General features: G+C 43.6%; 1 protein-coding gene across 11 annotated transcripts in view; it reads right to left on the reverse strand.

Moving 5' to 3' along the window:
• The window catches only part of ANK2 (ankyrin 2), a 204382-nt gene that overhangs the window by 61957 nt on the left and 115282 nt on the right, over window positions 1-27143 (reverse strand). For 9 of the 11 annotated variants that reach the window (XM_054066109.1, XM_054066119.1, XM_054066110.1 and 6 more), the window contains 12 exons: window positions 26154-26252; window positions 25885-25983; window positions 23699-23797; window positions 21947-22144; window positions 20139-20237; window positions 19532-19630; window positions 17673-17870; window positions 15898-15996; window positions 15693-15791; window positions 12936-13034; window positions 9844-9942; window positions 6341-6413 (listed from right to left, as the gene is read on the reverse strand). In XM_054066109.1, coding sequence (XP_053922084.1) covers window positions 6341-6413; window positions 9844-9942; window positions 12936-13034; window positions 15693-15791; window positions 15898-15996; window positions 17673-17870; window positions 19532-19630; window positions 20139-20237; window positions 21947-22144; window positions 23699-23797; window positions 25885-25983; window positions 26154-26252 — 1360 coding nt within the window. The remainder of the gene's footprint in view (window positions 1-6340; window positions 6414-9843; window positions 9943-12935; window positions 13035-15692; window positions 15792-15897; window positions 15997-17672; window positions 17871-19531; window positions 19631-20138; window positions 20238-21946; window positions 22145-23698; window positions 23798-25884; window positions 25984-26153; window positions 26253-27143) is intronic. The other 2 variants (XM_054066117.1, XM_054066120.1) reach the window with 1 other exon arrangement.

Genomic DNA, 27143 nt, shown 5'->3' on the forward strand with positions numbered 1-27143 from the left:
GATCCCAACTCTCCTCTCATTTCAGCTTTAGCCTCTGATCTAAGCGCTGTCACCAGTGGGTCTGAGTAACGCTCGTCCTGTTCCTATAGTTCTCCTGCACTGCCACGTGAAGGAACTGCAAAATACAGCTGCTATATGGGAACTGCCCGGGACTCGCTGCTCACAAAACACACAGAAAATACAGGCAAAATATAAAGAAATAGGAAAGCAAGAGGGCTGTGTTAGAAACTGCCAGAAATTGCTTTTAATAGATGTTTTTAAAGCCAGATACAGCTCTGTGAGTTTGCCAAAATGATTGTTTTCCCTGCAGCATGCAGACAAGTCTACAGCTCCCCACGTAAGTGCCGCTCCATACAAGTAACAGATGGAGAGAGCACAGCTACGGTAAGCACGATTTTTTTTATGGAACAGCTGAGTTCTGAAGCATCTATAGAGGAATTTGTGTCTGATACCTTCCTTGGACACCTTCACTTCAACCCTCTGTTTAATGGCCTCCACACACCACAGGTTCCCCCGAATTACAATTTGGCTAATGATTTAATTTCATGTCTTTTTAGCCAGAAAGCAGGGTTTCATGTAGGGTTTAATATATTTAAACGTGACTTATTATGAATCACCACCTCAGCTCTTGGTAGCTCAGTGCAGCACTTGCAGAAAGACAGAAGGTGAAGCAAATGAAAAGAAAAAACCCACATGCCTGCCCTGCAAGATCTGCGGGGAGGGGGAGATGTCTCGATCCTGTTCCCTCGCAAATTAATCTGGTGCAAAATGAATTCCAGTATTTCGCAGGTGACTGCTATGAGATTTATAAAGCTGTTACGCTGGCTCTAGGTAACACAGAATGAAAGCACTACCTTTTTAGAACTGGTCCAGACTATCCCTACCTTCTTAAGCCCTGGAAGCCTTGGAAAGCCATCAATACCAACCGGCACGCCGAAAAGGCTGAGGAACTACTCGGTCACACGCAGTCAAACTGGGACTTGAAGGAGTTCTCTATAGCCTCAAGAGGAGCAAATGACATTAAAAATGAGAAATGAAATTAAAAGAACCTGGTGCAAAAAGTGATTGAGAACGGATTTAACTGTTTGTTTCACCAGAAGCCTGCTTTCTTCTCATGGAAGAGGAAAATTCACCCTTAACCGGGTAAATATTTCCAATGAAACAGGAAATTTCTTCACAACATTAAATACCTTGGGCACTAAGGAAGAAAAGCTTGGTCTAGTACAGATATCTGGGATGCCCAACAAACCAGCTGGCCAAGACTCCATGTGCATTACAGCGAAAAGAGGGGGGGAAAAAAAGTCTTTTCCTACTTCCCAAGGATAAAAAGTATTTACTAATTTTGCCTTTGTGAGACGCACATGGCAAGAACTGCTCTTTTATGTAACAGTTTTTAAAATATTTGTCATTTTAATACATGTAACTGTAACATTTGTCACAATATGAAGCTCCGTCAGGGGAGGTTCAGGTTGGATGTCAGAAAAAAATTCTTCACAGAAAGAGTCATTGGGCACTGGAACAGCTGCCCAGGGAGGTGGTCGAGTCGCCTTCCCTGGAGGTGTTTAAGGAACAGGTGGATGAAGTGCTGAGGGACATGGTTTAGGGAGTGTTAGGAATGGTTGGACTCGATGATCCAGTGGGTCCTCTCCAACCTGGTGATTCTGTGATTCTGTAATACTGACACACAAGTTGTCTTTCACAGCCATGGTGTTCCAGGGAACAGCAGCCCCAGATGTTTGCTGCCTGCAGAAATGGTAATGTTCCTCTGACTGGGAAAGCTCGCTTGGACTACAAAATATCTCTAAGTACTGTCAGCAGCCATAAAATCTTGAGCTCGTTAAGGATAATGCATACATAAAAGCAATCAGTCTGTATCAGCCATGAGTGGGAATGATACCCAGGAGCTTTAAAGACAGACTTGGAACAGACGGATAAGACTAGTCAAATACATTTCCACTTTTTAACAGGCTGATTAGGATTTACAAGTTATTGTAAGCCCTTCAGTCTCTAACAAAATAATTCAGCAGTCAACATTGCTCATAAAATAACAAATTAGGAAATAACATGTAAATAAATACAGTGGTGGCTCCAGGTCGTGCCTCCTCTGCACGCTCAAAAGTGTCTCTGTAGTTTGGTCATGCCTACACAGGTCACCAGGTCATTTATTACTGCTAATCTGGTCAATTTGATTTTTTGTCAACAACCCTGATGCAAATGAAAACCAGCAGCTTCTTCAAAACTTCTACCAAAGTTTTGGTAACTTAACCATAATGTCCCATCTCTCATTACTAAAACCCCAACAAGTGAGCAATCTTTAGCAATTCTACCCCAACACCAACAAAATGTTTTTTTCAAATGACAGTATCAGATTTTTTTTTAAAAAAAAAAAACACCACCAAAATTATATTCTCTGTGAAAGAATTCAATTAAAAAAGTAAGAATTTGTCCGGAGAAATTGTGGCTGTCCCATCCCTGGAGGTGTTCAAGACCAGGACGGATGGGGCTTTGAGTCCCCTGATCCAGTGGGAGGTGTCCCTGCCCATGGCAGGGGGTGGGACAGGATGGGCTTTGAGGACCCTAAGCAACGTTCCGGAAAGGAATCTCCCTTCATCTTGTTAAAAGGTCCCAGTAAGAAACTTCGCATAACAAACCCTAGAGGGCATCTAAAGCAGTCAGATTTCTAGGAAATGGGAGGTAGACAGTGGCATACTTTCTGTGCAGGTTATCAGAGATAAAGTTTAAAGAATCGACTCTTACCCACCAGCTCTTCTCCTCTGGAGCACAGATTTCATTACAAGTTTCAGTTAAAATTTCAATACATCACTTTTTCTGTAAATCAACAACCTTTGGCTACATGATACACTATTGGTTACAAGATGCTTAATATAGAGTGGGAATTAATTCAGTCCTGTTATTCTGAATTTACAGCTTTTTACCATGCAGCAACAGCAACTTCATAGCATCATAGAATAGTTTGGGTTGGAAGGGACCTTAAAGCCCATCCAGTGTCACCCCCTGCCATGGGCAGGGACTCCTCCCACTGGATCAGGGGCTCCAAGCCCCATCCAACCTGGCCTGGAACACCTCCAGGGATGGGGCAGACACCCCTTCCCTGGGCAACCTGGGCCAGGGCCTCCCCATCTTCATGGTGAAGAAATTCCTCCTTATGTCCAGTCTAACTTACTTACATCTAACCAAGACCAGATACTGGCTGCAATTGGAACTTCCAGGTTCAACTAAGGAAAGTTATTCCTTAAGTATTCCCACTAATTAAGCCACTCTTCAGCGGAATTATGTGCACATACAATAGCAATGAAGTCTGCTCAGCCTTAACTGCTCATCCTCACGCACGCGCCACCGTGGCAGTGTACTCTAAGGCCACATGTGGAGGTACTCAGCAAATCCACTGTGAGATTTTAGCACTGTTTTCTGCTGTTAGAGACAGTATTAAGGAACTCAGTCCTCCTACCAAAGCACAAGCTGCAGTTACTACGAATAAAAAGCGATACTCTTTAACAAGAAAATATTGTTGGGTACCAGAGCACATTATCATTTAGTAATAACACCATTCATAATAATAGGTGGCCACTTGGTTCCAAGCGAGCAGTTACAAAGGTAACAAACAGTGGCATTTTCTTCACAGCTCACCAGGCAAAGCAGCTTCTCATTATCCCATTTTGCAACCGGAAGATAGAGATAATTGGAATGACTTCCATAGACTCATTTAGGAACCACCAACAGTGCCAGAAGTAAATTCCTGAACCGTGCTGGAGCGTCTGCCTGTAAAGTAACTTCTCAGTCCTTTGTGAGCGCATGTCTGCGCCACACTTACTGAGGCAGACTCGTGCGTCTAACCTGTCCAACTTCCCAAGGACATGGGATAACAGTTTGCAGTTTTAGACACACCTCCGCAATCTGCGCAGTAACACACGCATGCTTGTGTGTATTTACAGTCCTTTATTTTATACTGCTACAACTGGATGCTGGACTATTGGTTTTGCAATATGAACGCTGTATTATTAGCACACAGCGAGGCAATACAACTGTTTCCCATGCAAAAAACTTAACAACCAGTGATGAACAAGCTCCACAATGGGACCCGAAATACTGACTTGCTCAAATACTCTTCTTGTGTTCAACTTCATGACTAAATAATTACAGCTGGCGGGTTTAATGTGCCACGATGACTTATTTCGGAACATAGCATGCCTCTTCAGAGCAGCTAAGAACACAGCACTGCAGAAACCTTATTGCCACCCTCTTAGAACGACTACACCACCACCAAAAGGTTCATCCTCCTTATTAATAAACCTTGGCAGTCTTCCTGCTCCCCCGCTCTTTAAGTTCCTGTGACAGTACCATCAACGTTAGGAATTTTCACCGCATCCCGAATGTTTTGTCCATAAAAGAAGATTTTACAAGGCCACTGGCATGAAGTGCTTTAACTGTGACAAGCCCGCTTGGCGCCGCGCGGCAGGGTGACCAAGGTGCTCTTGGCCCAAGTGCTCTGTGCTGCACCTCGAGCAGCGACATGCCAGAGCACCGATGTCGGATCTGCTGGCTACTGGTGTCAGATGGTAACGGGAAGCAGAGAATGTTAATTCAAAGCACGGGAGAGCATTAGTCATGCTGAATGGCCATATAAGTTTTGCCAATGTATTCAAATTAACAGGTAATAAATCATAGATTTTTCTGGCTCCCCTCCTTCCTCACACCTTTCGGGAAACACACGCCCAGCCACACTTCAAAGGTAACGAAAAGGAGCAGTGTTAGGCACCCAGATTAAGCAAGATCACGCTGCTCAACACAAAAACCAAACAATTCAAGTTAAACAAAAAGATATAGTCCGTAAGTCTTACTCCATGAACTTCCGCTAACAGCACCTGTGCCACTAAATGCTTCACCATCACTGAAGCGTTCGTCATCAGAGTGTTTAAAGGCTGCACAACACATAAATGGGTTGGAGAAAAAGGAATACCCTGTATTAATCCTGTAAATGCATAAAGATATCCTAGGCTTTGTAGATTTAAAGATGCTTAAACGGTAATTCAAGACTGAGAGAAAATTCAACAAAGTGAGCACAGGGCTATAAGCAACTTAAAGGGACATTTATCACAGAAATTACACAAGCAGCAGAATGTTTTTCAAACAGAGAAAACATAGCAAAAGTATGCCCGAAAGAAATACTTTCAGTAATCATGATGCAGCAGAAAATAATTTCTTTTGAACCGTACTTTCTGCTTTGCAAGCATTAAAAAAAAAATAATATCTGGAGCCTAAATGTCGTATTTTCTCAAGAGTGTAACTCATTTATCAGCATAAATCCCATCTCAAAAAGCAATACAAGCAGTTTAGAAACATGAATGCCATTAAATAATAATGATAAATGGCATTCCAGAGCCATTTAGAACCACAAGTGCACTTGTGTTCTTTGTAAAAGGAAAAAACCCAACCCTGTAAGCTGTGTTCCTAAATCCTTAGGACCTTTGGAAATTACTCACTCTACAAATTATTGGCATGAAATAATAAGAACCACCATAAAATGGCATATGTAGGATAGTGTAATGCTAATTAAGCCTGCCAAGAGTAAGAAAGAACTTGGAAAACGCTTGCAAACGTGTGTGCATTTATCAGATGCTCTTGTGATTAAAATTTCTAAGGAGTCACTTGTGAACTTTGAGAAGGGGAAGGTTTTCAGTTATTATTTTAAGTACTTCATTGATCCCTCCAGGAGCTAACAGAACTCCTTTTGGGGCTTAGCTAAGCAGTACAACTCAGGCCTCCTGCCTGTTAGAGCCTGAATCCAAAGGGCCAAACTTCTTAGCATGTTGTTACTTGATGTCATGCCGTACATATCTGTGATCCACGTGTGCCAAAAGCTCCCTCAAGGAACCAGTCTCCCCTCCTTCCACCTTATGCATCTCCTCACACAAACGTTTCCAATTAGGCAGCACTCCTAGATAGAAGTATCTGAAGTAGGTGGCATGGATCCAAAAAAGTTACTGCTCAAATCCCTCTTTATGGGAGGGTCAGACCCAGCTTTGGGACAGCTCTGCATTTAAATTTTAAAATCTGAAGTTGGGAAACATTCCCATTTCTTGATTTGGCTCAGATAAGCTTTTCTGAAAGAGATGCTGTGGTCCAAGATTTTGATTTGGGTCAAATTTTGGCATCTTTATTCAAATGCCATCATGACTACATCATTAAAGAAAGGTCATTACACAGAACTTCCTCTCAAGCACTGCAAAATGAATCAGTCGGAGTACTTATGCTGCTATCCTGAGCCTGTATAACTGATTAAACAAGTGATACAGAACAGGAACTCTGCAAAGTCGCTCACCTTCTTCATCTGAAACATCCAGGACCTCGGTCATTGTCTCAGGTACATTTAGCTTGTGCTTCTCTGTGACAGTCTGCAAGGACAGAATCATCAATATTCAATTAAACACCAAAGGAAGCAGCAAACAGCAGGGTACTTTCAACAGGAACAGCACTGGGATCTGCCGAGACATTTCGTAACATGTTCCCCCATCCCCTAGCTTTATTTTTCAGCCTTACTGCAGAAGCCCCTATTCCCAGCGCTGTATAAGGTAACGTTTATTCTGGCAGAAAACTACAAACAAATAAAGATAATGAGCTGGTCAGAGGAATAAAAGGAAAGAAAAGAAAAGAAAGCTCCCAGCAAAGTTATTTATAAATGGTGCATGTAGAACAATTCAGCTTGATGTTTCCAAGATGATTTTAAAACAAATTAGGTAACGTCTACAGAAGAGCTTCAGAAAGTCGTATGGGGCAGATGGAAATTATTAAATCGTAAAGCATTTGGAAATGAAGTTATGAACGATGGGAAATTCTTCAACTAAAAAAAGATGTGAAGGATTTACACAGATCCCTTGAAACATTTCTTCCCCCACCTTCCCAAAGTGACTACACTGCATATTAATGGTATACTTTTCATGAACTATGAGTATTCCCCCAAATCACATATGCGTTGGGGCGGGGGGAGGGTGTTATATGAAGATTCTGAGCTTAAAATATTGTGATACAAGGCAAGTATGAACCAGAATCAAGACAGGGAGGCCACATGCGTATGTGTTTCAGAAGAACAAAAAGTCTGTAACGCTATCTCTGGAGCTCTGGACTCAGCCAGAATCATTAACTCGACAGCAACTCCCAACAGAAACTGAGAAATCACATTTTTAAATGAACTATAACGTCAAATGAACTAAACATCAAATGTTATCAAAATGTACAATCCACACCTTGCCCCATGAATGGCTCACTGTGAAAACTGCTTAATGTGTATTTCTCAAACTCCCCACAGTCCATTGCCACTAAGAATTCAATGATGTCCTTTACTTTAGGCTTCTGTATTTCAGACATTCATGGTAAGGCCACAATTTCATCTGGTGGCATAGAATAATTCAGATACAAAATACATAAACCTGTAGGGACACTCAGCAACGACTTGCTCAACAGCAGCAGACTGGAATCCACCTTAAAACTCCTCATACATTCATTTGTCCACAAGCTGACAGTGCCCGTTTGCATAAGGACCCCAAACCTTAACTGCTCAGCAAACCTTTGAAAGCTTAGTGTGTTCTGATTTATTTCCTATTCACCTCTAATCTGTGAGTAAAAACAACTGCACTTTATTCTCTGTGTATTACTTTATACTCATGTGGCTCCACTAATAATAACACTAAAGCAAGTAAGGGGAAGATGTGTTCAAAGTTAGACCAAAGCCTTTGGCACTGGAGATTTTTTCCTCATCCTGAACACCAGTGACTTGCATATCAATAAAGCATCAGCCTGTCTACCATCCTCCGTGCATCCCTCAGCCGCAACCTCAGAGAATGGAGTAGCTATGGTTACAGCACCTTTTTTTTCAGGGCTAAACACTGTGTTCTGGTTTGGCAACACCAACCTAACCATCTGGAGAACTTTATTGCAGGGAGCGCCTGGTATTTATCCCTCCTTTTAGGACTTGCTCTAAATTATGTTTAATCAACATTCCCCATCATAAATGACATCGCCAGAGGGTTATATTCCATATATCCCTAAGGCACAGCATTCAGACAAACTCATAGCTGAAAACTCTGCTGAGTTTTTCAAGGGTTCACACACAATTTTAAAAGCCACGCTTTGCACACAGATGAAGTTCAAGGTCTCGACTTCTCTTATATGCAAGCGTTAGAGGTCAACTATGCAAGTAAGATTCAGTACTTGATTCACTCCTACATCCAGAGCATATGGTGTCTGCTAGAAACACCAACTACCCTCAGAGTTTAAAGAAACATTTATCCACAGTAAATAACTTGCAGGTGTCTTTTGGTAGTGTAATCCCCATCATTACAAAGCATCCAACACTTCCATGTGGCACGGTACGAGGCTCCACAGGGCAGCACAACGCATGACAGGGAGGAAGGTACAACTTACAGCAGGCATAAGTGGAAAAAGTGTGCCAGGACCCAGCACAGAGAACAGCAAAGGTGATACGTGAGGCTAAAAAATGTGCTTTTGAAAAGAGCTCAAGCTGCTCAGGAAATTGTACCTAAGTTTGACTTTTCTAAATGTCAGAATAGATACATACGTGTTCATCTATGCACATAACACGTGTGAGGCTGCGGCATGATTAAGCAGGAACACAAAATGACTCCTGGAATTACACTCCAATTCTTTGTCCAAATCTGACTCAGGCTGATCTTTATAGTTCATTAATAAATTATGGCTCACGCTGTTTGTAACCTTATGCTACGTTACTTTTATTCCATCTCCCTTGGCTCATATCGGTGGGATTTCTGTCAGCATGCGACAAAATCATAACTATTTTCCATTTTCTTTACAAAAGACTATGGATTTCTTCCCTTCCTCTAGCACTTTCCCTGTGGCATCTTCAAAGCAATCTGTGGAATTGTACATCTCAGAGCTCCTAAGTGAATCTAGATCTGAACAGTTTTCTACACTGCTAAGCTTTCTTCCATTTTAAAAAGAAAAGGCGTGACCTTACAGTGTTTCAAGATTAAATGCAGTGGTGGGAATTTGAATTAAAATTATTTCTTCAGTGATGCACTATTGCTAATGTTTTCCCCTCCTACCTGCTAAAACATTTGTAGATGGGAGGAGAAAGTCCAAGAAGAGAAAACCTTCTCCTCCCAGAGTGTCAGATCACATCAGTTTTTCCCGGCTTAAAGCAACAGTAGCACTTTGCTGATGCTCAGCACATACTGTGAAGTCAAAACACAGACAATCAAGAGTGTGGAGGACTGAGCACGTAAGGAAAGATTCGTATTCTGGAAAAATAGGATCTGTTTGAACTGCAAGTGACTCAAATAAAAAGATGATTGATGTGATTCAGAGCCATCTAGTGAGCATCATGAAGCTTGGCACCGGCCCATGGCTGGTACAGCCCAGATGCCAAGGAACTTGCTGTGGTGTGCAGCAATGGTTGAGCATAAGGAGGTGTTGAAAGCATAGAAACATAAGGACAGAGCGAAAAAAAAGAGAGGTGAAAAAAGAAACCGGATGGGATATCAACAACAAACCACAAACTTCTGAAAAGTTTGGGTTTGTGGCTCAGACCCATAACTAGAATAAAAGTTTCACTCTGCTCTGGAATAGTTTTTTTCCAGCTTTGTGCTCACAGATTTTGTTACCCAGCTCTTCCAAGTCATGTTCCACATGCTTAAAAGATACACTGAAAGCACTTTTGCAAAAATCAGAAAGGAAGGGCTGAAACCAGAAAATAAAAAAGGGAAAGAGAGATGAGGGGAGTTGAGGGAAGACGAGAAAGATGACATTCTGAATAAAGAAGAGAGACATCTTAACGCAGCTGCAACTCACAGTTGTGGTGGTGGTGATCTCCTCCGTTACAACCTTCAGCGTATCGACCACTGAGATGTATCCCAGGCGCCTTGCGATAGCTAAGGCGGTGTTGCCATTCTGGAGAGAGAAGGGAGAAGGGGAGAGGGAGCGTGATGAGAGGGAGGATTGTGATGCGAACCAATGAGATCACTCTCAACACGGCATGAGCCAGCATTTCCATCCAAAACAAGGCGCAGCCTAGGAAAATCACTGCTTTTTTACCATTACATGACTCTGTCTTTGTAACTTCTTTAAGACTATAGCCCTGATTGCCATGGCAACACAACACACTTCCAGCTGCCTGCTATTCGACATTAAAAAGCGCTGTATGGTTTAACCCTTCAGGGCTCAAATTTCATCACACAGACCATGTCTCATCTGCAGAAGTTCATGTTTTATCTTGCATAAACAGTTCTACATCAGAAACGCCCTTCATAAAAAAGATGGATTTTAAAACGTTACGGATTCACTTCCAGTTGAAATTGCTAAATCTTTATTGGGTACAATTCCCTCTGTGGAGAATAGAAGATGACAGCTGTATTGTCCACATACACATCCATCCCTCCTTACAACAAAAATGTGTGTCCAATAGAAGTGCACAAAAGCTCATGATTTAACAAACACAAAGCCAGCCTGTATAAGGCTTGAGGGTGGGGAATTCATTTCCATTTAAATCAAGTTATTTGCAGGTTAAATGCCCCTGATATATAGACATGTCATTCATCAAATGGGCATTAAAATGCTAATTTAGGAAGCGTTTAGGCCTATTTCTCTCCATTTCATCCCCTGGAACACTGGCAGCCCATGGTTCCTGTGTCACTCAGCTTGAGGAGGGAAGGAAGGGATATGTTCCATGATTTCAGGACTGTTTTACGTTATACTGCACTGAACACACTGGCCTAATGGGGGAATCATGGAAAGCCACTGTACCGCTCTTCGCACCAGAATGATTTCTCTTCTGCGCTGTGCACAGGATACGAGCCCGAGGGCTTCTCTCTACTTCAGTATTGCCTTTAGCTACCTATAATCCAAGTTCTTTATTAGTCTAGCTCAGCAACCCTGAAGCAACACAGCGTTTATGGATTAGCAGCACAAAATCAATGGATAAGCACCTGCATGGCACAAATAATTGGACTGTTACTGTCACTTGCACATTCACTGCCCCTATTCCACCCCCAGCCTCCCTGCCACATAGCTCAAACTGAAAATGTCTCTTATCTCAAGCTACAGGTTGTCATGTGTGGCCGAGAACAGATCCAGCACCTGAGAAAGCTTGCAAACTCTGCAGTGAGGACACATCCTTGAGACCTCCTTGGATTTGCATTAGATTTGGGCACAGCAGCCCTAACATGAGGGCTAAAGGCAAGTAAAGAGACCTTTGGTTGAACGCACCTAATAGTACCCACAGCCGCAGAAGCTGACTCCAAAGGTCTCTTGCTTGATGATCTAAAGCACAAATTGGTATTTTGGATCACTGTCCAGAAGATTATCCACTGTGATCGCTCCAGGACCAAACAGGGTGCCAGTGCTGATGCAAGCACGCACAACACACGCACACAGAAACCAGATCCACTCTGGGGAATGACACGAGTTTCAGACAGTCTGGCTGGGTTTCAAAGATTACCCAACTAGAGCTGACTAGTAACAACACCAACATGCAATAGGACAGTTCCGTTCCTGGCTGACTGTGGACAAAGAGCCGTGCCAGAGGTTATTGATGGTCTTCGAGGAGGCATGAGCATCACTGAGCTCAGTAAGAACCTGAAATGAATCCAGCGGATAGAGGGACAGGAATTTGGGTCCAAATCTTAAAAAAAAAAAAAAAAAAAAAAACCAAAAACAACAAAACAGGCTCTGATTTCCCCTTGATTTTTATGGAAAAAAAACTTATCAAGATATAAATTTAGAGATAGAATTATTGAGACGGGGCAAACAAACAAGCATGGCCCGCCTGACTCTGCAGCTCCGGCATCAGTTTTCCCACCTCATGCTCAGTTCTTTTAAATCTGATCTGAACTACCTTAAAAGAATAAGGAAAAAAGAAGGAACTCACATTTACACATCTGACAACCAGCTGTGCACTGGGCTTCCCTGGCAAAGTTTTGGTAGTTGGGGGGCTACAAGGGCGGCTTCGTCAGAAGCTCCTAGAAGCCTTCTCCACATCCGATGGAATCAATGCCAGCCAGCTCCAAGACAGACCCATCGCTGGCCAAGGCTGAGCCCATCAGCAATGGTGGCAGCACCTCTTCAATTACAGATTTAAGACAGGGAGACAAAAGCCCTGCATGAATGCAGCCAGAGAATGGAGTGCAAAGGTGTGAGAGAAACAACTCTGCAGACACCAAGCTCAGCAAGGAAGGGGGAGGAGGAGACACTCCAGGCGCTGGAGAAGAGATTCCTCTGCAGCTCCCAGGGAAGACTACAGAAAGGCAGACTGTCCCCCTGCATGCACCTGGAGGTCCATGGTAGAGCAGATATCCACCTGCAACCCAGGGAGGTACTCACACGGGAGAAGTTCACGGAGAACTGTCTCCCACTGCGGGGACCCCATGCTGGAGCAGGGGAAGAGGATGAGAAGCAGCAGAGGAGGGAGTAGCAGCAGAGATCATGTGTGATGAACCGCTAGCAACCCCTATTCCTTATCCCCCGCACTGCTCAGTGGGAGGAGGGAGCGAAAATCAGGAGTACAGTTGAGCCTCGAAAGAAGGGAGGGCTGGGGGGAAGTGTTTTTAAGATTTTGTTTTATTTCTTATTATCCCACTCTGATTTGATTCACAATCAACTCAATCAATGAACCTAAGATGCATCTGTTCTACCCATGACAGTAATGGCTGAGTGATCTCTCATGGTCCTTATCTCAACCCATGAGCCTTTCATTGTATTTTTGTCTCCCCTGTCTGGTTGAGGAGTGGGAGTGACAGAGCGGCTTTGGTGGGCACTCGGTGTTCAGCAGGGTCCCACCACAAGCTGTATGAGGAACACTTTCACCAAAACAAAGCTTGCTCTCAAGCCCTAAGAAAGGAAAGAACTGTACAGGGAAACAATATCCCACTGGCACTTCTCAGACTTACAGTGGTGATGGCGTTGGGCTTGGCCCCGTGTTGGAGAAGGACGTTGATGATGTGAGTGTGGCCTTGCTGAGCAGCTTGGTGCAGAGGCGTGTACCCATTCTGTGGTTCACGGTGGTTATGATAAAAGCAAACAAACAAAGATTAGTAATTAGATTAGACACTTTGCTTTGCTTCTGTCTGCTCTTTTTGACACACTTTAAAAAGAACCCATGCCATCAATTGGCCCAAAGATAATAAATCTTCAGTAATAGCAATGCTCCTTCCCTAGATTAATAAAAATATAAAGGAAAATAATATTTTTCAACACAAATCTTCATTTATCTCATAATATGAGCAGTCCTTGGAAGGACAGATAATTCCTCATTTCCTACATCAGAGGGAGGAACAATGAGGAACACTAAAGTTAAAGTCGCATGCTAAGGGTATACAATCATAGCTGAGGCACTGAACATTTTGCTTCCTCTCACACCTTCATCTTCTATAGAAGCCCAAGATTTGCCTTAAAAACATATGAGCCAATCTAAGAAATATATAACTCGAGACTGCTTTCACAAACGCTAACACATACCTATTGCAAATGTCAATCAAGTTTAGCTTTATTTTGTCTTCAAAAAGCTTGACCACGCTTTAATTGCACTTAAAACTATGCACACAATGTCTGTATTAATAAACACGCTCAACTCCATATACTTCTCTGCTCCAGCGATTCATCCTACTGTTGCACAATCCACAAACATGCCCAGAGCGGCCCTCAGCCGGCTGATCCGAGATGCTATTGTGTAAGTCCAGCCAGGCAATTCATTTACAAAATTATTTGCAATTGGCTTTGAAAGCAAGCAGAGAATAAACTAGAAGAAAACACTAAGCTGATCTCACTGTACACTTACGTAAAGCCTGGGGGCAGGCTCTGAGAGTTATCCCTTTTGCAAACGAATAGATGCAAGGAATGCTTTGTACCACTAATTAAATCGTGATAGATCAGAACTGTTACAGTTCTTCTGTTTATAGCGTGCGTGCAGGGACTACTAAGAAACCAAAGGAGGATTTTACTGTAGGTGCAGTGCAAGATGAATTCACTATCGCTGCTTAAATATTAGAGCAGTGCTTCAAAACCAGAATTCAGCCACATGATTTTTCACTGGAGGTGGCACAAAGACTCATGCAGGATTTCTCTAGAGGTTACTTAGTCTTTAACCTGCCTAACCTGAATCCAGCCAGGATGGATGTGCTCTTTGATCTGAGCCCACAGTACCGGCTCACAGACTTGCTGACTTTAATGGAATACAAATATTGCTGACATACAAACTTGCTGACTTTAATGAAATTATTCTAAATAAGCAAAATACCTGCGGAAACAGCATCAGAATCTGGCCCAGCAGCCCCTTAGATATAGAGTGAGACCTATTACTACAGACACAAGTATTGCTGTCCCTTCAGCTCACCTCCAAATACCTCTCTAAATGTCCTGGCAGCTGTTGTTCGGATCCTGCCAGTGCCTGCTTTATTAATTCTTATCAGCTGTTTTTCTAGTAGTGTTGCCTGTTCTTCTAGAATTCCTGGTTTCTGCCCATTGCTTTTGGGTGACCTCATGAGGGATGGGCCAGCATCTTTCATTTATTCATTTTGCTGTTCCTTACCACATTGAGCTGTGACAACTGTGATGAAGTACTACTACTTTGACAAAGGAATCCAACCCATCGGTCACACCTGGGGACAGAGGAGCCATCCAGAGGGACCAGCAGACCACAAGGCTCTGATTTTTCTTGGACATAACAAACACTACACATGTCACAGAAACATGGGGGGTTGACAGCTTTGTTTGGGGGTTGGACTACCTGACCTGTAAAGGTCTCTCCCAACACAAAGCATTTTCTGATTCTATGACTCCATGAAATATCAATGGACTTCTTGTTGATCCCAAGACTTCCAACCTGAAGCTAGCAGACAGCTATTTCCTTGTTACTAAGCTGACACCCTGCAGCTCCTGAGTTCACCTTCTCCTTCTGATCAGGGTGATGTGATGATAACTGGGATGCAACACATCTGCTGCCACCAGCACCTCTCTGTGCATACTCAGGAGACACACAACTCTTGCTACAAAATGCCTCACATTCAGCATTGTGCTCACCAGTTTACACTGGAAGAAACCACTGAAGCCAGCAGATTTCATTTAGACTTTGGCTATGGGCAGTCAGGTCCATTCCAGTATAAGTGGTTGGTGACAGTGTATCCAGGTTCCTCTCAAAAAAATCCCAACCTGTCTAAGTAACCTGCATTCCCCCAGCACAGCTGTTTCCTCTCCCGAAGTGACAGCACCCACGCTTCCTGCAGACGTAGTTCTCTTCTCACTCTTCTCCTGGCAGGCTGGGGAGAGCTTGGCATCACCCTCAGTGTCTGAATTGGTAGTGACTGCTTTGGCAGCACACCATTATTACACCGGTGCAAACCAAGTGTGAGTGAGATGAGACACAAGCTCGAGTTTGTTAGTTTGAAATAAAAAGAAAAAAACAATGACATTTATTCTCCGTTTCCTTCTTTCATACGCAGAAAGAGTTGTCTGACATCTTTCCTGAACATTGCACAAGGGGACGTAGCAGAGAGAAGGTGTTCCACTACAGACACGAATCACCGTGTTGACACCAACCACACAATAACTGGAGCTCCCTAGCACAGAGGCACCACCTATGCTTTGTATTCCTAGCGCTTGGTTACCAGGTTTATAATAAAAAGCAAAAATGAGCAATGAAAATTCCTTACCTTTGTTTTAGCATTGACATTTGCTCCCTGCTTGAGAAGAAAATTCACCATTTTGATGTTTCCATAGTGACATGCCACAATTAAAGGTGTGTAACCGAGCTACAACAAGAGAACAAAGAAGTAAAACTGCAAGCTCAGTGGAACATTCCATTTACAATGGTAGCATCCTTAGTACACTGGAGACAACAGCCGCTCCATGATTTACCTTTGTCTGAGCATCCTGGTTAGCACCGTGTTTTGTGAGTATTTCGGCTACATTCACTTTATCCTCTTGGGCTGCGAGGTGTAGGGATGTCAGTCCAGTCTGGAGGCGGAAGTGAAATAAAGATAAAACTAAGAATAAAACCTACTTAACATGAGGAAAGAAATCTAGACTTTCCCGCTTCCTCATCTTTGAAGCATGAAGAAACCCCTAACCATAGCTTCTTTTTAAAACAAAGCAGAGCTGATGTTTCTCCCGTTCCAGCTGACAAACAGCTCCAAAGCAATTACATCACCATAACTAGGGAGTAAAACTTTCAGGCATCAATGATCATGCTTGGATTTTATACAATAATGTCACTTGGGAAGCTGAGAAGCCCATTAATAAATCGGGGAAGCACGTTCACTGCACTTCCCACTCCTCATACAGGAAAAGGAACCTTGACAACAGCAGGGACAAGTGAAAATGAAGAAAAACTCCAGATATATATCCCATTCAGAGATGCCAGGGAAACGGATGCAGCCTATAACTAAACGCTCACACGCATACAGTAGTGGCCAGTGAATAAGGCAGGGAACAAATTTTGTATGAGAAACAAAAATCACCTTTTTTCTCATCGGTTAGGTGGCACAATACGTTAACACCAGGCAACAAGAGACTTAAGCCCTCTATTTTGGCTCGTATGAACAAAAGCTGCAGGCTTTTGACCTTAAGCAAATAAGACAAATATATGCCTGGATAAATCTGGTGACCTATGCAGATAGGTCCTCCATACCTCCATAGTGAGGTTTTTCTCACTCACTACTCTGCTAATAATGTCATTTTGTTACTTGCCAGACACTGCCAAGTTCTTCCACTTGGAAAGAAGGCTAAACGGTAAATATATGAAGAAAAGCGCCTTTGCTGGCAAGAGCACTGAACTATTTTTGTCTACAGGAATGCAAGGAAGTGGGTTTTTTTCCAGGAATTTAGGGACAGCACAAGGGGAAACAGTTTTAAGTTGAAAGAGGGGAGATTTAGATTAGATCTTAAAAGAAAGTGAGGGTGGTGAGGCCCTGGCCCAGGTTGCCCAGAGCAGCCGTGGCTGCCCCATCCCTGGAAGTGCTCCAGGCCAGGTTGGATGGAGCTTTAAGGAATCTGATCCAGTGGGAGGTGTCCCTGCCCATGGCAGGGGGTGGAACTAGATGGGCTTTGAGGTCCATTCCAACTTAATCCATTCCATGATTCCACAATTCTCTGATTTTAGACTGTAGCTCCCAGGTTTCTGATATGTGTTGTTAAATCTACCCACGGACCCAAACACTCCAGAATTATATATTCTTCTTCCTTCACATCTCATGTAAAGCTTCAGGAGCACGTGCCAAACGCCTGAGAGACGGCAAGGTTGGAGCACAAGAAAATACTGCAGTCCTGCCTTCTTGACTGCTCAGAAACAATTTTCTCCTGGTCTGCCTGTCCTGTAACCTCTGCACCAGAGACAGGTATTACATCGTTTTCTTCCAGTCATGGAAAGCAGCTGCAGCTCCTCCTGTGCGTTACCCAGTGCAGCTCTTAATTACCTGAGAAAGTTAACTGATCAATCTATCTGCTAATCCTAGATGGCCTCTCCACACTTTTTCTCTTCACCCGCCTGCTGTCACTTCTACAGACTCACAAATACATATATAAATAAGTAAGTGAAGCTGAGAATTCCTGACAATGTGACATCTTTCCTACGCCTCATTTTGTATGGTACCGGATACCCCCACCCACAGCATTTGTCTCCAGTAGTGAGTTACCTTTGTCGCCACGTGGATGTTGGATCCTTTCTCCAAAAGCAAGGTCACCATGTCAGTGTGACCTTCCTGGGAGGCCAAATGAAGCGGGGTGACTCCCTGCTTGGTCAAAATATTGGTGTCAGCCCCGTAGTTCAACAACGTGGTTGCGATCTGCATCTGGTTTTTCTTGGCCGCAATATGCAGAGGGGTGTATCCATTCTAACGTCAGTCAGGAAACAAAATGAGAATGACATTAACGCGAAAGAAATGAGACACCATAAAACACTATTATGTTGTGTTACTAGAGATGAGAGTTCACTAAGTGTTCAAGGCCAGACATGCCCCACATGGCTCTGCTTGTGTTGCTTTGTCCATCCGTTCTTTTCAGCACTGAAGCTTGCCAGCCCTCGCTAGGAAGTTTCAGCAGATACCGTCACATTATGCCCAGTCTGACTTCTACATTTTGAATAACTTGTGTTGTAAACATTCCTGTTTGAGTGATGGGTGATACCCTCCGTGATGGACAAACACTCTTCTTCGCATTACGCTCTTCTGCAGTCTATGGGCAGAGGTGTGTTTGCCTGTCAAATTTTGACACGTGCCAGTCAAGGCACTGTCTGGAAACAGCAGTAGGGAGGAACGTTTTTCTGATCAAATTTGCCATTTAAGCAAAGCAGAATGGCACTGATGGTACTTTCTGCCTTTAAGACAGTTGCCCACCTTTAATTGTTTTAAAATGCTCGGTGGGAGAAAATTTCTATGTTAGGGCAGACAGCGTCTCTCGGGATGTTCAGTTGGTTGGTCTGTGCCTTTTTTCAATGGAGCTTTACCAATCCTACTGCAGCAGCTTTTGCTGCTTTCCATGCACTGCAATGGAAACACCAGCTCTGACACAAACACAAAAATGATCCGAGGGCGGGAGCACTTCTCCTACAAGTGAAGTTGTCTTGTAGAAGAAGTTGGTCTTGTTTAGCCTGGAGAAGAGAAGGCTTTGGGGAGACCTCAGAGCAGCTTCCAGAACCTTGTGCCTACAGGAAAGCTGGAGGAAGACTTTTTAGCAAGGCCTGTTGTGACAGGATAAAGAGTAATGGTTTCCAACTAAGGGAGAGGAGATTTAGACTGGATATGAGGAAAAAGTGTGAGGGTGGTGAGGCACTGGCACAGGTTGCTCAGGGAGGTAGTGGAGGCCGGGCAGATGAGGCTTTGAGCAACCTCATCCAGTGGGTGGTATCCCTGCCCACAGCAGGGGGGCTGGAATACATGACCTGCAAAGGTCCATTTCAATGTCAAGCATTCTATGATTCTAACCACTTAACAGATGTGTTTTGGCAGCATGTACCACAGCAGCTGCCCACAAGGCAGAACATTAGGACATCAGCACCAGCTTGCTCCTTATTTTCCCCTTCTAGTAGCCTTTACCTAACACAATGCTATCACAACACTATTCCTAACCCCAGAATGAATTCTCTGTATCTGTGGTCAGAATACACCCACCATGTGTAATGTTACACACTACTAACATGACTTCCAGCTACAACTGAAGATCACAAGCATAAAAATGAGCTGAGAGAGACACTCTCCAAAGCTACCTGAAAAGACGCTGGTAATAAGGTGGATTCTGGTCTCTTCTGTCAAGTAACAAGCAACAAGTGACAAGAAGAAAGTGCCTCAAGTTGCACCAGGGAAGGTTTACATTGGATATTAGGAAAAATTTCTTCACTGAATGGGTTGTCAAGCTCTGACAGAGGCTGCGCAGGGAAGTGGTGGAGTCACCATCCCTGGTGGGCTTCAAAGCAAGTGTATACCTGGTACTGAGGGACATGGTTCAGTGGTGGGCTTGGCAGTGCTGGGTTTACTGTTGATGATCTCAAACAGCTCACCTTGGCTGTCACATGCGGGGAGGCGCCCTTCTCCAGCAGCAGCAGCGCAACCTTCTGGTTGTCATAGTGGGCCGCCACGTGGAGCGGGGTGAGGCCGTTCTGTAAAGGCAGTTACAGAGCTGTTATTGCCGAGGGAATCGGTGCAGGGAAGAGTGCGTGGGGCAAGGTATAGAAAGCAAGGCTATCACTGGCCTCTCCTTGGGGAAAAAGGGTGAAAGAGGATGAATCTGGGCAACCCAGCAGCTTGCAGCTTGGTTTGCATCTTTCCAGAGACCAGACTAAGCAATTCCCACAACATGGGGGGAAAACAGGCCTTGCCCCCACATTTATCCATGAGGATGTTGACAGCTGGAACAGCTTAACGGAAGCAGCACTTGCTGAGCCACAGAAACACGTCTGCCCTCGGAGCTGCATGCAGCACACCCTCCTGCCAGGGACCAAACCCAACACACTGGGTAGCGTGGATTGCACAACCATCCTGGGGGGTGACGACCCTAACAGACCCAAAGCCACCGCATGAAGGCAGCTGCAGGCTCCATCTTCCACAGAGTTCTTTCCTAAGGAAGAAGCCAAAACGTGGCTGACTGATTTTCTTTCTCGACAGTACCTTGCCAGCTGAATCGGGAGAGGCGCGACGCTGCAGCAGGAGTTTTGCTACTTCCAGGCTCCCATATTTGGCTGCCACATGCAAAGGTGTGAATCCCTTCTGAAAAATTCCAGAAGATGGAAAGCAGATCTTTGAGTTAAAGGTCATGCTGACACCTTCGTGCTAGAACTATACATCAAGCACTTACTCTTTAGCCTATGTTCTACCTTGCAGAATTAATAGCTGTACCTAGAGAGGGCATCTAGTTTGAGAAACATGAAATATAGAAAAACACCGTCCCTTTTATTATTCTTTCCTATGTCCGCGCTGCCAGGCTGGCAGACATCTTATCTGATACAGACTCTACCAGCAACACGCACTGCGTGTGTGGGCAATGAAGGCACTTGTTCAAATTCCAACTCCAAACCAACTGCACTTTTTAGTTTCCTGATGCCAGCTTTAGCAATATGTCCTGTATCAACTGCTGCCAGCAACAATGGAACACCATCCTGGGAGAAAAGCTCCAAACCTCCTATAGAGTCTGATGTCAAACCAACACGATCTTTGCCTCTTCTTTTAATTTAAACAAACACACTGATAAGGAAAACTCATGGATGCAAGACAGCAGGTGGCAGACTGCACTGCTGCCCTGACAGTCATTCCCGGGAGCTACAACGACCTATTTGCCTGATACACAAGTGATGTGTAATGTTTATTATTGTTATCATCTTGTTCCATTAATCCCACCTCAAAAAGTGTTTATGCCTGGGAATCTAAAACATTTTCAGCTCAGGAATCACAGGTCTGTAGAGAGTCAAATAGACTACATCTTCTCCTATTCATAATTAGAGATAGCTCCTGCAGTACTAAAGCAATTGCCATGAAGCAATATGGGAAATTAGGAAAGTACTTAGTGTATTTTTAGCCATTTTAATGTGATTTAGCAGCTGGGTAAAAGGGAACAGCAAGCATTCCCAGTAATCCATGGATCATAATTTAAAAATTGCTGGTTTAGCCTTCTAAACCCTGGAAGACAGCCCACTGTTCAAAAATATCTTTTAAGCTCCAGCTGTAAAATCAGGGGTACTTGACTATCAAGACCTAAAATAACAGTGAGAATTAAGTGATTCTCACTTCACTGCATGCAATATATTTGGAAAAGATATCTTAGCACATACTTCTATTCACAGCTGTCTATTTTATTACGCATTCATCATTCCATTAGGAATCTATTGGTAAACAATTTTGGCTAACAAAAAACAATGATTCTGCAGACGATTTCTTTTATAACCCCAGCCAAAATGGCCTGTTGTGTCATATGACACCTCATTTATAGAGCCTCCAAAAATAGATCCAGCATTAGATGTGACTGGACAGATGCTGACTTGCACGTTTTAGGAACGTTCCTTTCAGCCAGCACAGCCCAGAGTTATTTTACTATCTAAATCAACAAGTTATTGAAGAATAAGCAGGTCTGTTCATTTAGAAAGTGTTGGCATTACCTTTTTATTGAAAAATCAGGCAAAAAAAGCCCTACCCATAACACAACAGGAAAGAGAGAAACAAGGGCTTTGTGTACATTTTAAACATGCAGGGAGCATGTGTTTACCACAATCTGCATTTGACTCCAGTGGGAACCAAACTCCCACTACAGATGACAGATACGTCAAAATTTGATTAATTTCTGACACGTCAGTCTACTGGATCACTGTTGATTAGTAACACCAAAACAAAACACCCAAACTAGTTCAATTTCTCAGTGTGAAAGTGCATTCCTTGCGGAACAGGTATGTGCTGCTGGAATACAGGTGCAAAGAAATTTCTCTTACTTTGGTGGACATGGAGTGCGAGGCACCCGCCTCTAGGAGAACCGATGCAACATCAACTTGTCCCTCCCTGGCAGAGATGTGAAGCGGAGTGTACCCGTTAGTCGTTGCAGCGTCAGGGTGGGCCATGTGCTGCAGCAGAAGTTGGACGATCTCCGTTTTACCCAGACGAGAAGCAATGTGAAGTGGAGTCTGTTCTTCCTACAACTCAAATCAAGCAGACAATTAGTGCAGGTAGAACCACCCTGAACACAATATCCCGATTCATCCCAAAAGATCAATCTATGCATCTGTCATCATTGGAGCAATAGTAGAAAAAAAAGGAAAAATGGAGCCTCGCAGGGTAATTTTTGCAATGAGCTCCAGCAATTTATTAGAATAGGGAACTATGAAGGAAAGCACCGATTGTTCCTTTTATCAAGCAGACAGCACACATCACAGCTGTATCTCGCTCACAAACAGTCCCCTCGGTTTCAAGATCTGGCACTAACTATCAGAACCTCTGTTGTTTGGTTTAGGACACGGCTGCACACCTCCTTGCTCAGCCAGAACAGCTATTGCCGCTCTGGGTCAGGCACGTTGCCCTGGGTCTAGCCGGGATGGGAGTTCATTTTCATCACAACACCCCCCTATGGTGCTCTGTTTTGTTATTTTCTGACCAGGACAGTGTTGATAACACACCAGTGTTTTAGCTATCGCTGAACAGAGCTCACACAGCACCAAGACTTCCTCTGTTTCTCCCTGTGCCCCGCATGGAACAGGCTGGGCATGGGCAAGAGGTTGGAGAGGACACAGCCAGGACAGCTGACCTGAACTGACCAAAGAGATAATCCATACTGTACAACACAACGCTCAGCAATAAAACTAGGGGTGAGTTTTTCTAAAGGAGTTGTTGCTCAGAGATTAGTCGGGCTTCTGTCTGCTTGCGGGAGGTGGTGACTGATTGCCTTTACATCACCTGGTGGGGGTGTGTTGGTTTTGTGGGGTGTTTTTTTCTTTCTCCTTCACCTATTAAACTGTCTTTATCTCAACCCAAGAGCTTTTCTCATCTTTGCGTTTTCAGGCCTCTCCTCCATCCCGCTGCAGGGGCAGTAAGCGAACAACCAGGTGGGGCTGAGCTGCCAGCTGGGGTGAGCCCACCACATACATTCTCTTTGGAAAGTCTACACATACATGGGTTACTGCTGGGGAAGGGTCTGGAGCACAGGGATTATGAGGAGTGGCTGAGGAAAATGGGATTGTTTAGCCTGGATAAAAAGAAGCTGAGGAGAGACCTTATCACTCTCTACAACTACAGGAAAGGAGATTGTAGCGAGGTGGGTGCCGGTCTCTTCTCCCAACTAAGAAGTGATAGGACAGGAGGAAACGGCCTCAAGTTGCACCAGGGAATATTAGGAAAATATTCTTTACTACAAAAGTGGTGAAGCCCTGGCAGAGGCTGCCCAGGGCAGTGGTGGAGTCATCACCCATGGAGGGGTCCTAAAAATGTGTAGAGGTGGCACTTCAGGACACAGTTTAGCAGCCATGGTGGTGTTGGGCTGACAGTTGGACTGGATGACCTTAGAGGTCTTTTCCAACCTTAGTGTTTCTGTGATTCTCTTCTATCATTCTATGTTTTCAGAACTGGTTTTGGGTGTGCTTAATATTGAATCAACAGAATAAATAACAATGAAATTGCTCCTCCCTTGCATCTCTGGTTCAGCTATGCTTTTCAGTAAGAGAAAGCCAAAAGAAAGTTGTAAGCAGAACACCTACCCTGGCTCGGGCATCAACCAGGGCGCCGTTTCTCAGGAGGCAGCGAACCACTTCCACCTGCCCAGCACGTGCCGCCATGTGCAACGCCGTTTCTCCACGCTGCAGAAAAGCAAAAAGGGCACATGAGCTTCAAGATGGAAGGGGACGTTTTTCCAGATGGTCTTTTCCTTCACCCTGTGTGGAACTGGCAGCAACCGGCCTTGCTCTGGCTGCGCACCACTGAGCCAGCACACGGAATGTGTAAAAGCTGTGCTCAGCAGCCTTGCTCTGCCTGCAGGCTATGGAATGGAGTGAGTTTCAGGCCTTTTATAGCCCACAGAATTTGAAGGAGAACGGGAAATTTTGGAAAACTGACTGGAGTGATGTGGAATTTCAGACTGGGATGATGAAGTACAGATGAAACATTCAAAGTGTTTATTTTCTGCATAGGTTTGCAAAGGAACACTGAAGTGAGTGTTCCTTGACGATGGTGTTTATAGCTTAATTTCGCACTGTCCAGCGCCCTCTGAATGCTCGGGGTTGAACTGGACCACAGCAATCGCTGTGCAGCTCAGTGGAGCCGATACTTTAGGCACCAGTCATTAGACAGTTGTGCAACCAGGAGCTCTGTACTTATTTGTCATGTTAGGACAACACAGCAGGACTGATCACTTCTCTGTGTTAATTGCTCTTTCTCCTCCTTCTAGAGCTTGAGGATATTCTGTTGTCTAGCTTTTACCCTTTTTATCAAGTTAAACGGCCAAAATGAATGTTCTGGTGTAGGTCTTTTGCATTAGAATCATGGGTTTCGTCCTTCATCTAGACATAGGAAAAGAAGCAGCTTGAGCTTGCCTACTATTATGAAATTCTAATTAAAGCAAACCCTCTTCATCAGGAGTTGATTTATCTTGTGGTTTTAAAATTAACCAGCACCTATTAGTAAGTAACAAAATCCCACAACCTTAACTACAAACCCTAAAAAAGAATTTAATCTATATAAACTTTATTACCTGAAGAATGAGCTGTTTAAAACGTGAATAAGGTTTACATTTCATGCATTCTAATGATCAATTTTCTACAAAGACCCTTTTGGATTTGACTCAGCAAAGCAATTTAGCTTTTGGCAACAGTAACTCAACAGGGAAATTCAGCATATCAAGGAAAAGCCAAGACACCTGTACAGCACAAACTGTAAAGTGTTAAACTTTGCACATAAATGCCTGGGAAGACAATACTTTTAATTGCTTCCACAAGGATTTCTCTTTGGCTTCCATACCACCAATAAACTTTTCATATAAAGATTGCATCTATAAAAAAGCAGTAAGAGACTTGGTCAAGAAAAATATGTTCTAATGATGTAAGCAAATAACTCTGTGCTTAATATTTTCACCAAGTTCCATATGAGTTTTTTCTGACTAATGAGCCCAGTGTACCCAGATCACTAAATTCTGGTTGTTGGGAACACGCATCTATAACATTATTTACTGGCAAAAAGCGGCTTTCAAAATGATCCTAATTTAAGTATTTGTTAATACTGACAAATTCCAACATTAAAATATCCATGAAACCCAGCTCAGAGAACTATCCTGTGCCTTTTATTGTTGTTCTTCTTGGTAACAAGGCTATTGGTATACAAACACTGATTTCTATGGTAAGTCAGGTTCTGCAGTTTGCGTTACCTCCCAAAGGTCACATTTTCTAGATTTAAGCACGTTCTTTCGAAAGGTTCCTGGAATTTCCTCTGTAAGGGGAACATCTCGAGTTTAACATTTTTGCTTTTGTTTAATTGCTAACTTGTAAGCATTTTCTACCCTCTCACTGATACAAATGACACAGTTTCACGGCAGCCGGTGAAGCTCTGCAAGCAGAAATTACAGCCATTTGGAATTAAATTTCATCTTTCAGAATGGAAAAAACAGTCTTCCCCGTGACTTGGCTTAGCATCAGTTCTGGATGTAGTTGGTGAGCTTTCTCTGTTTCTAGGAGAAACTTTACCTACTCAAGCACCGTTGAAAAACACATGAAATCATAGATGTATAAAACACACATACAATCATGATTTTCCCTGAAAGGTGCTAGAATAATTTGTCCTAAAATGCAATAATATCATACAGCATCATAAAAATGTGACCTTTGGTTGAGCTACATGGTAGGCCAGACCCTTTCTGGAGGACTGCACGGATGATCCTAGTCAAAGCCATACTCACAATGTTAGTGACATCGGGAGAGGCTCCGTTCTGCAGCAGAAGGAGGACTATGTTCAAGTGGCCCATAAATGCAGCCACGTGTATTGGTGTGAGGCCCGACTGCGAAACAAAGCAAGAGCAGTTTTACTCCTCTGCACGGGTGTAGGGAAGAGGCTTCTTCGTTTAAATAAGACACAAGTGGAAAGTGAGGCAGGATAGGAGAGAGAAAAAAGAAAGCAAAAACGGAGAGAGAAAAGGAATGTTTCGTCAGATATGAAACATTTTTCTACCTCTGTAATAGCCTGGATTGAAGCCCCATATTTCACCAGGAGTTCCATGACTTTGATGCGATTTTTCTTGCAGGCAATGTGCAGTGGAGTAAAACCATTCTGTGCAAAAGACAGTCATGTTAGTCAAAAACATGCAGCTACACTTTCCACACAGCTCCACGCCAGCACACGGAGAGCAGAAGCGTTAGAGTACCAGAAGCACAACAGGTTATAAATTACAGACATCTCCCAGTAGCCTGAGGCAGAAAAAAAGCAGTGCCACTGCTTTCTTCTCAGGCAATGGAGAGAAACCGAACTTCCACCTCCAAAAAATCAAACACATGTGCCCGTTCTGACTTCCAGGTGTATGTGTGTGCACGTGTATGTATGTGCTTCCAATGGCTGCACACGTTTATATATAAGGATGACTTAAAGTGGGTCCCAAGATTGCCTAACACAAGGAAAATATAAGAAATGAACTCTGAAATCAATTGATATCTTTTGAAGTGTATAGAGCATATCCTACACCTCTCCAGGAAAAGAATGGAGTGCTTTTTGCAGATTCCACCTTATTTCCTTTGTCCTTTAGACTATCTTGTAATATAAGCATCTATGTGTATTTTTATATTTATGCATCAACCTACATTATACTGTAATGTAGTGGGCAGCGCGTGGGCATTCTGTAAGGTATCTTCAATAACTAATCACTTCTTTAGCCATGGTTTCATGATAGCACTCACTCTTGAAGTATTTTTGGCCCCCCTTCCTTTATTCCTGCCCTGCTGAGTCACAAAACATTGTACGCAAGGTACCAGCCCTCCTCTGGACTACAATTAAATGGGGCAGGGCCAGGAATGAAACAGGAGTGGGGAAGGAAACCTCTTAAATCAAGATTACAACTTCACATTTTGTAGCGCGAGACAATCGTTTCAGTGCTGTGCTTACCGTCAGCACACGTTCATTGCTTTGGAAACACCAATCCAGTGAGACTGGGGTGCAAATCGAAGCATG

Source organism: Cuculus canorus, chromosome 4 (assembly GCF_017976375.1).
Source record: "Cuculus canorus isolate bCucCan1 chromosome 4, bCucCan1.pri, whole genome shotgun sequence".
In the NCBI taxonomy this organism is placed as follows: domain Eukaryota; kingdom Metazoa; phylum Chordata; class Aves; order Cuculiformes; family Cuculidae; genus Cuculus; species Cuculus canorus.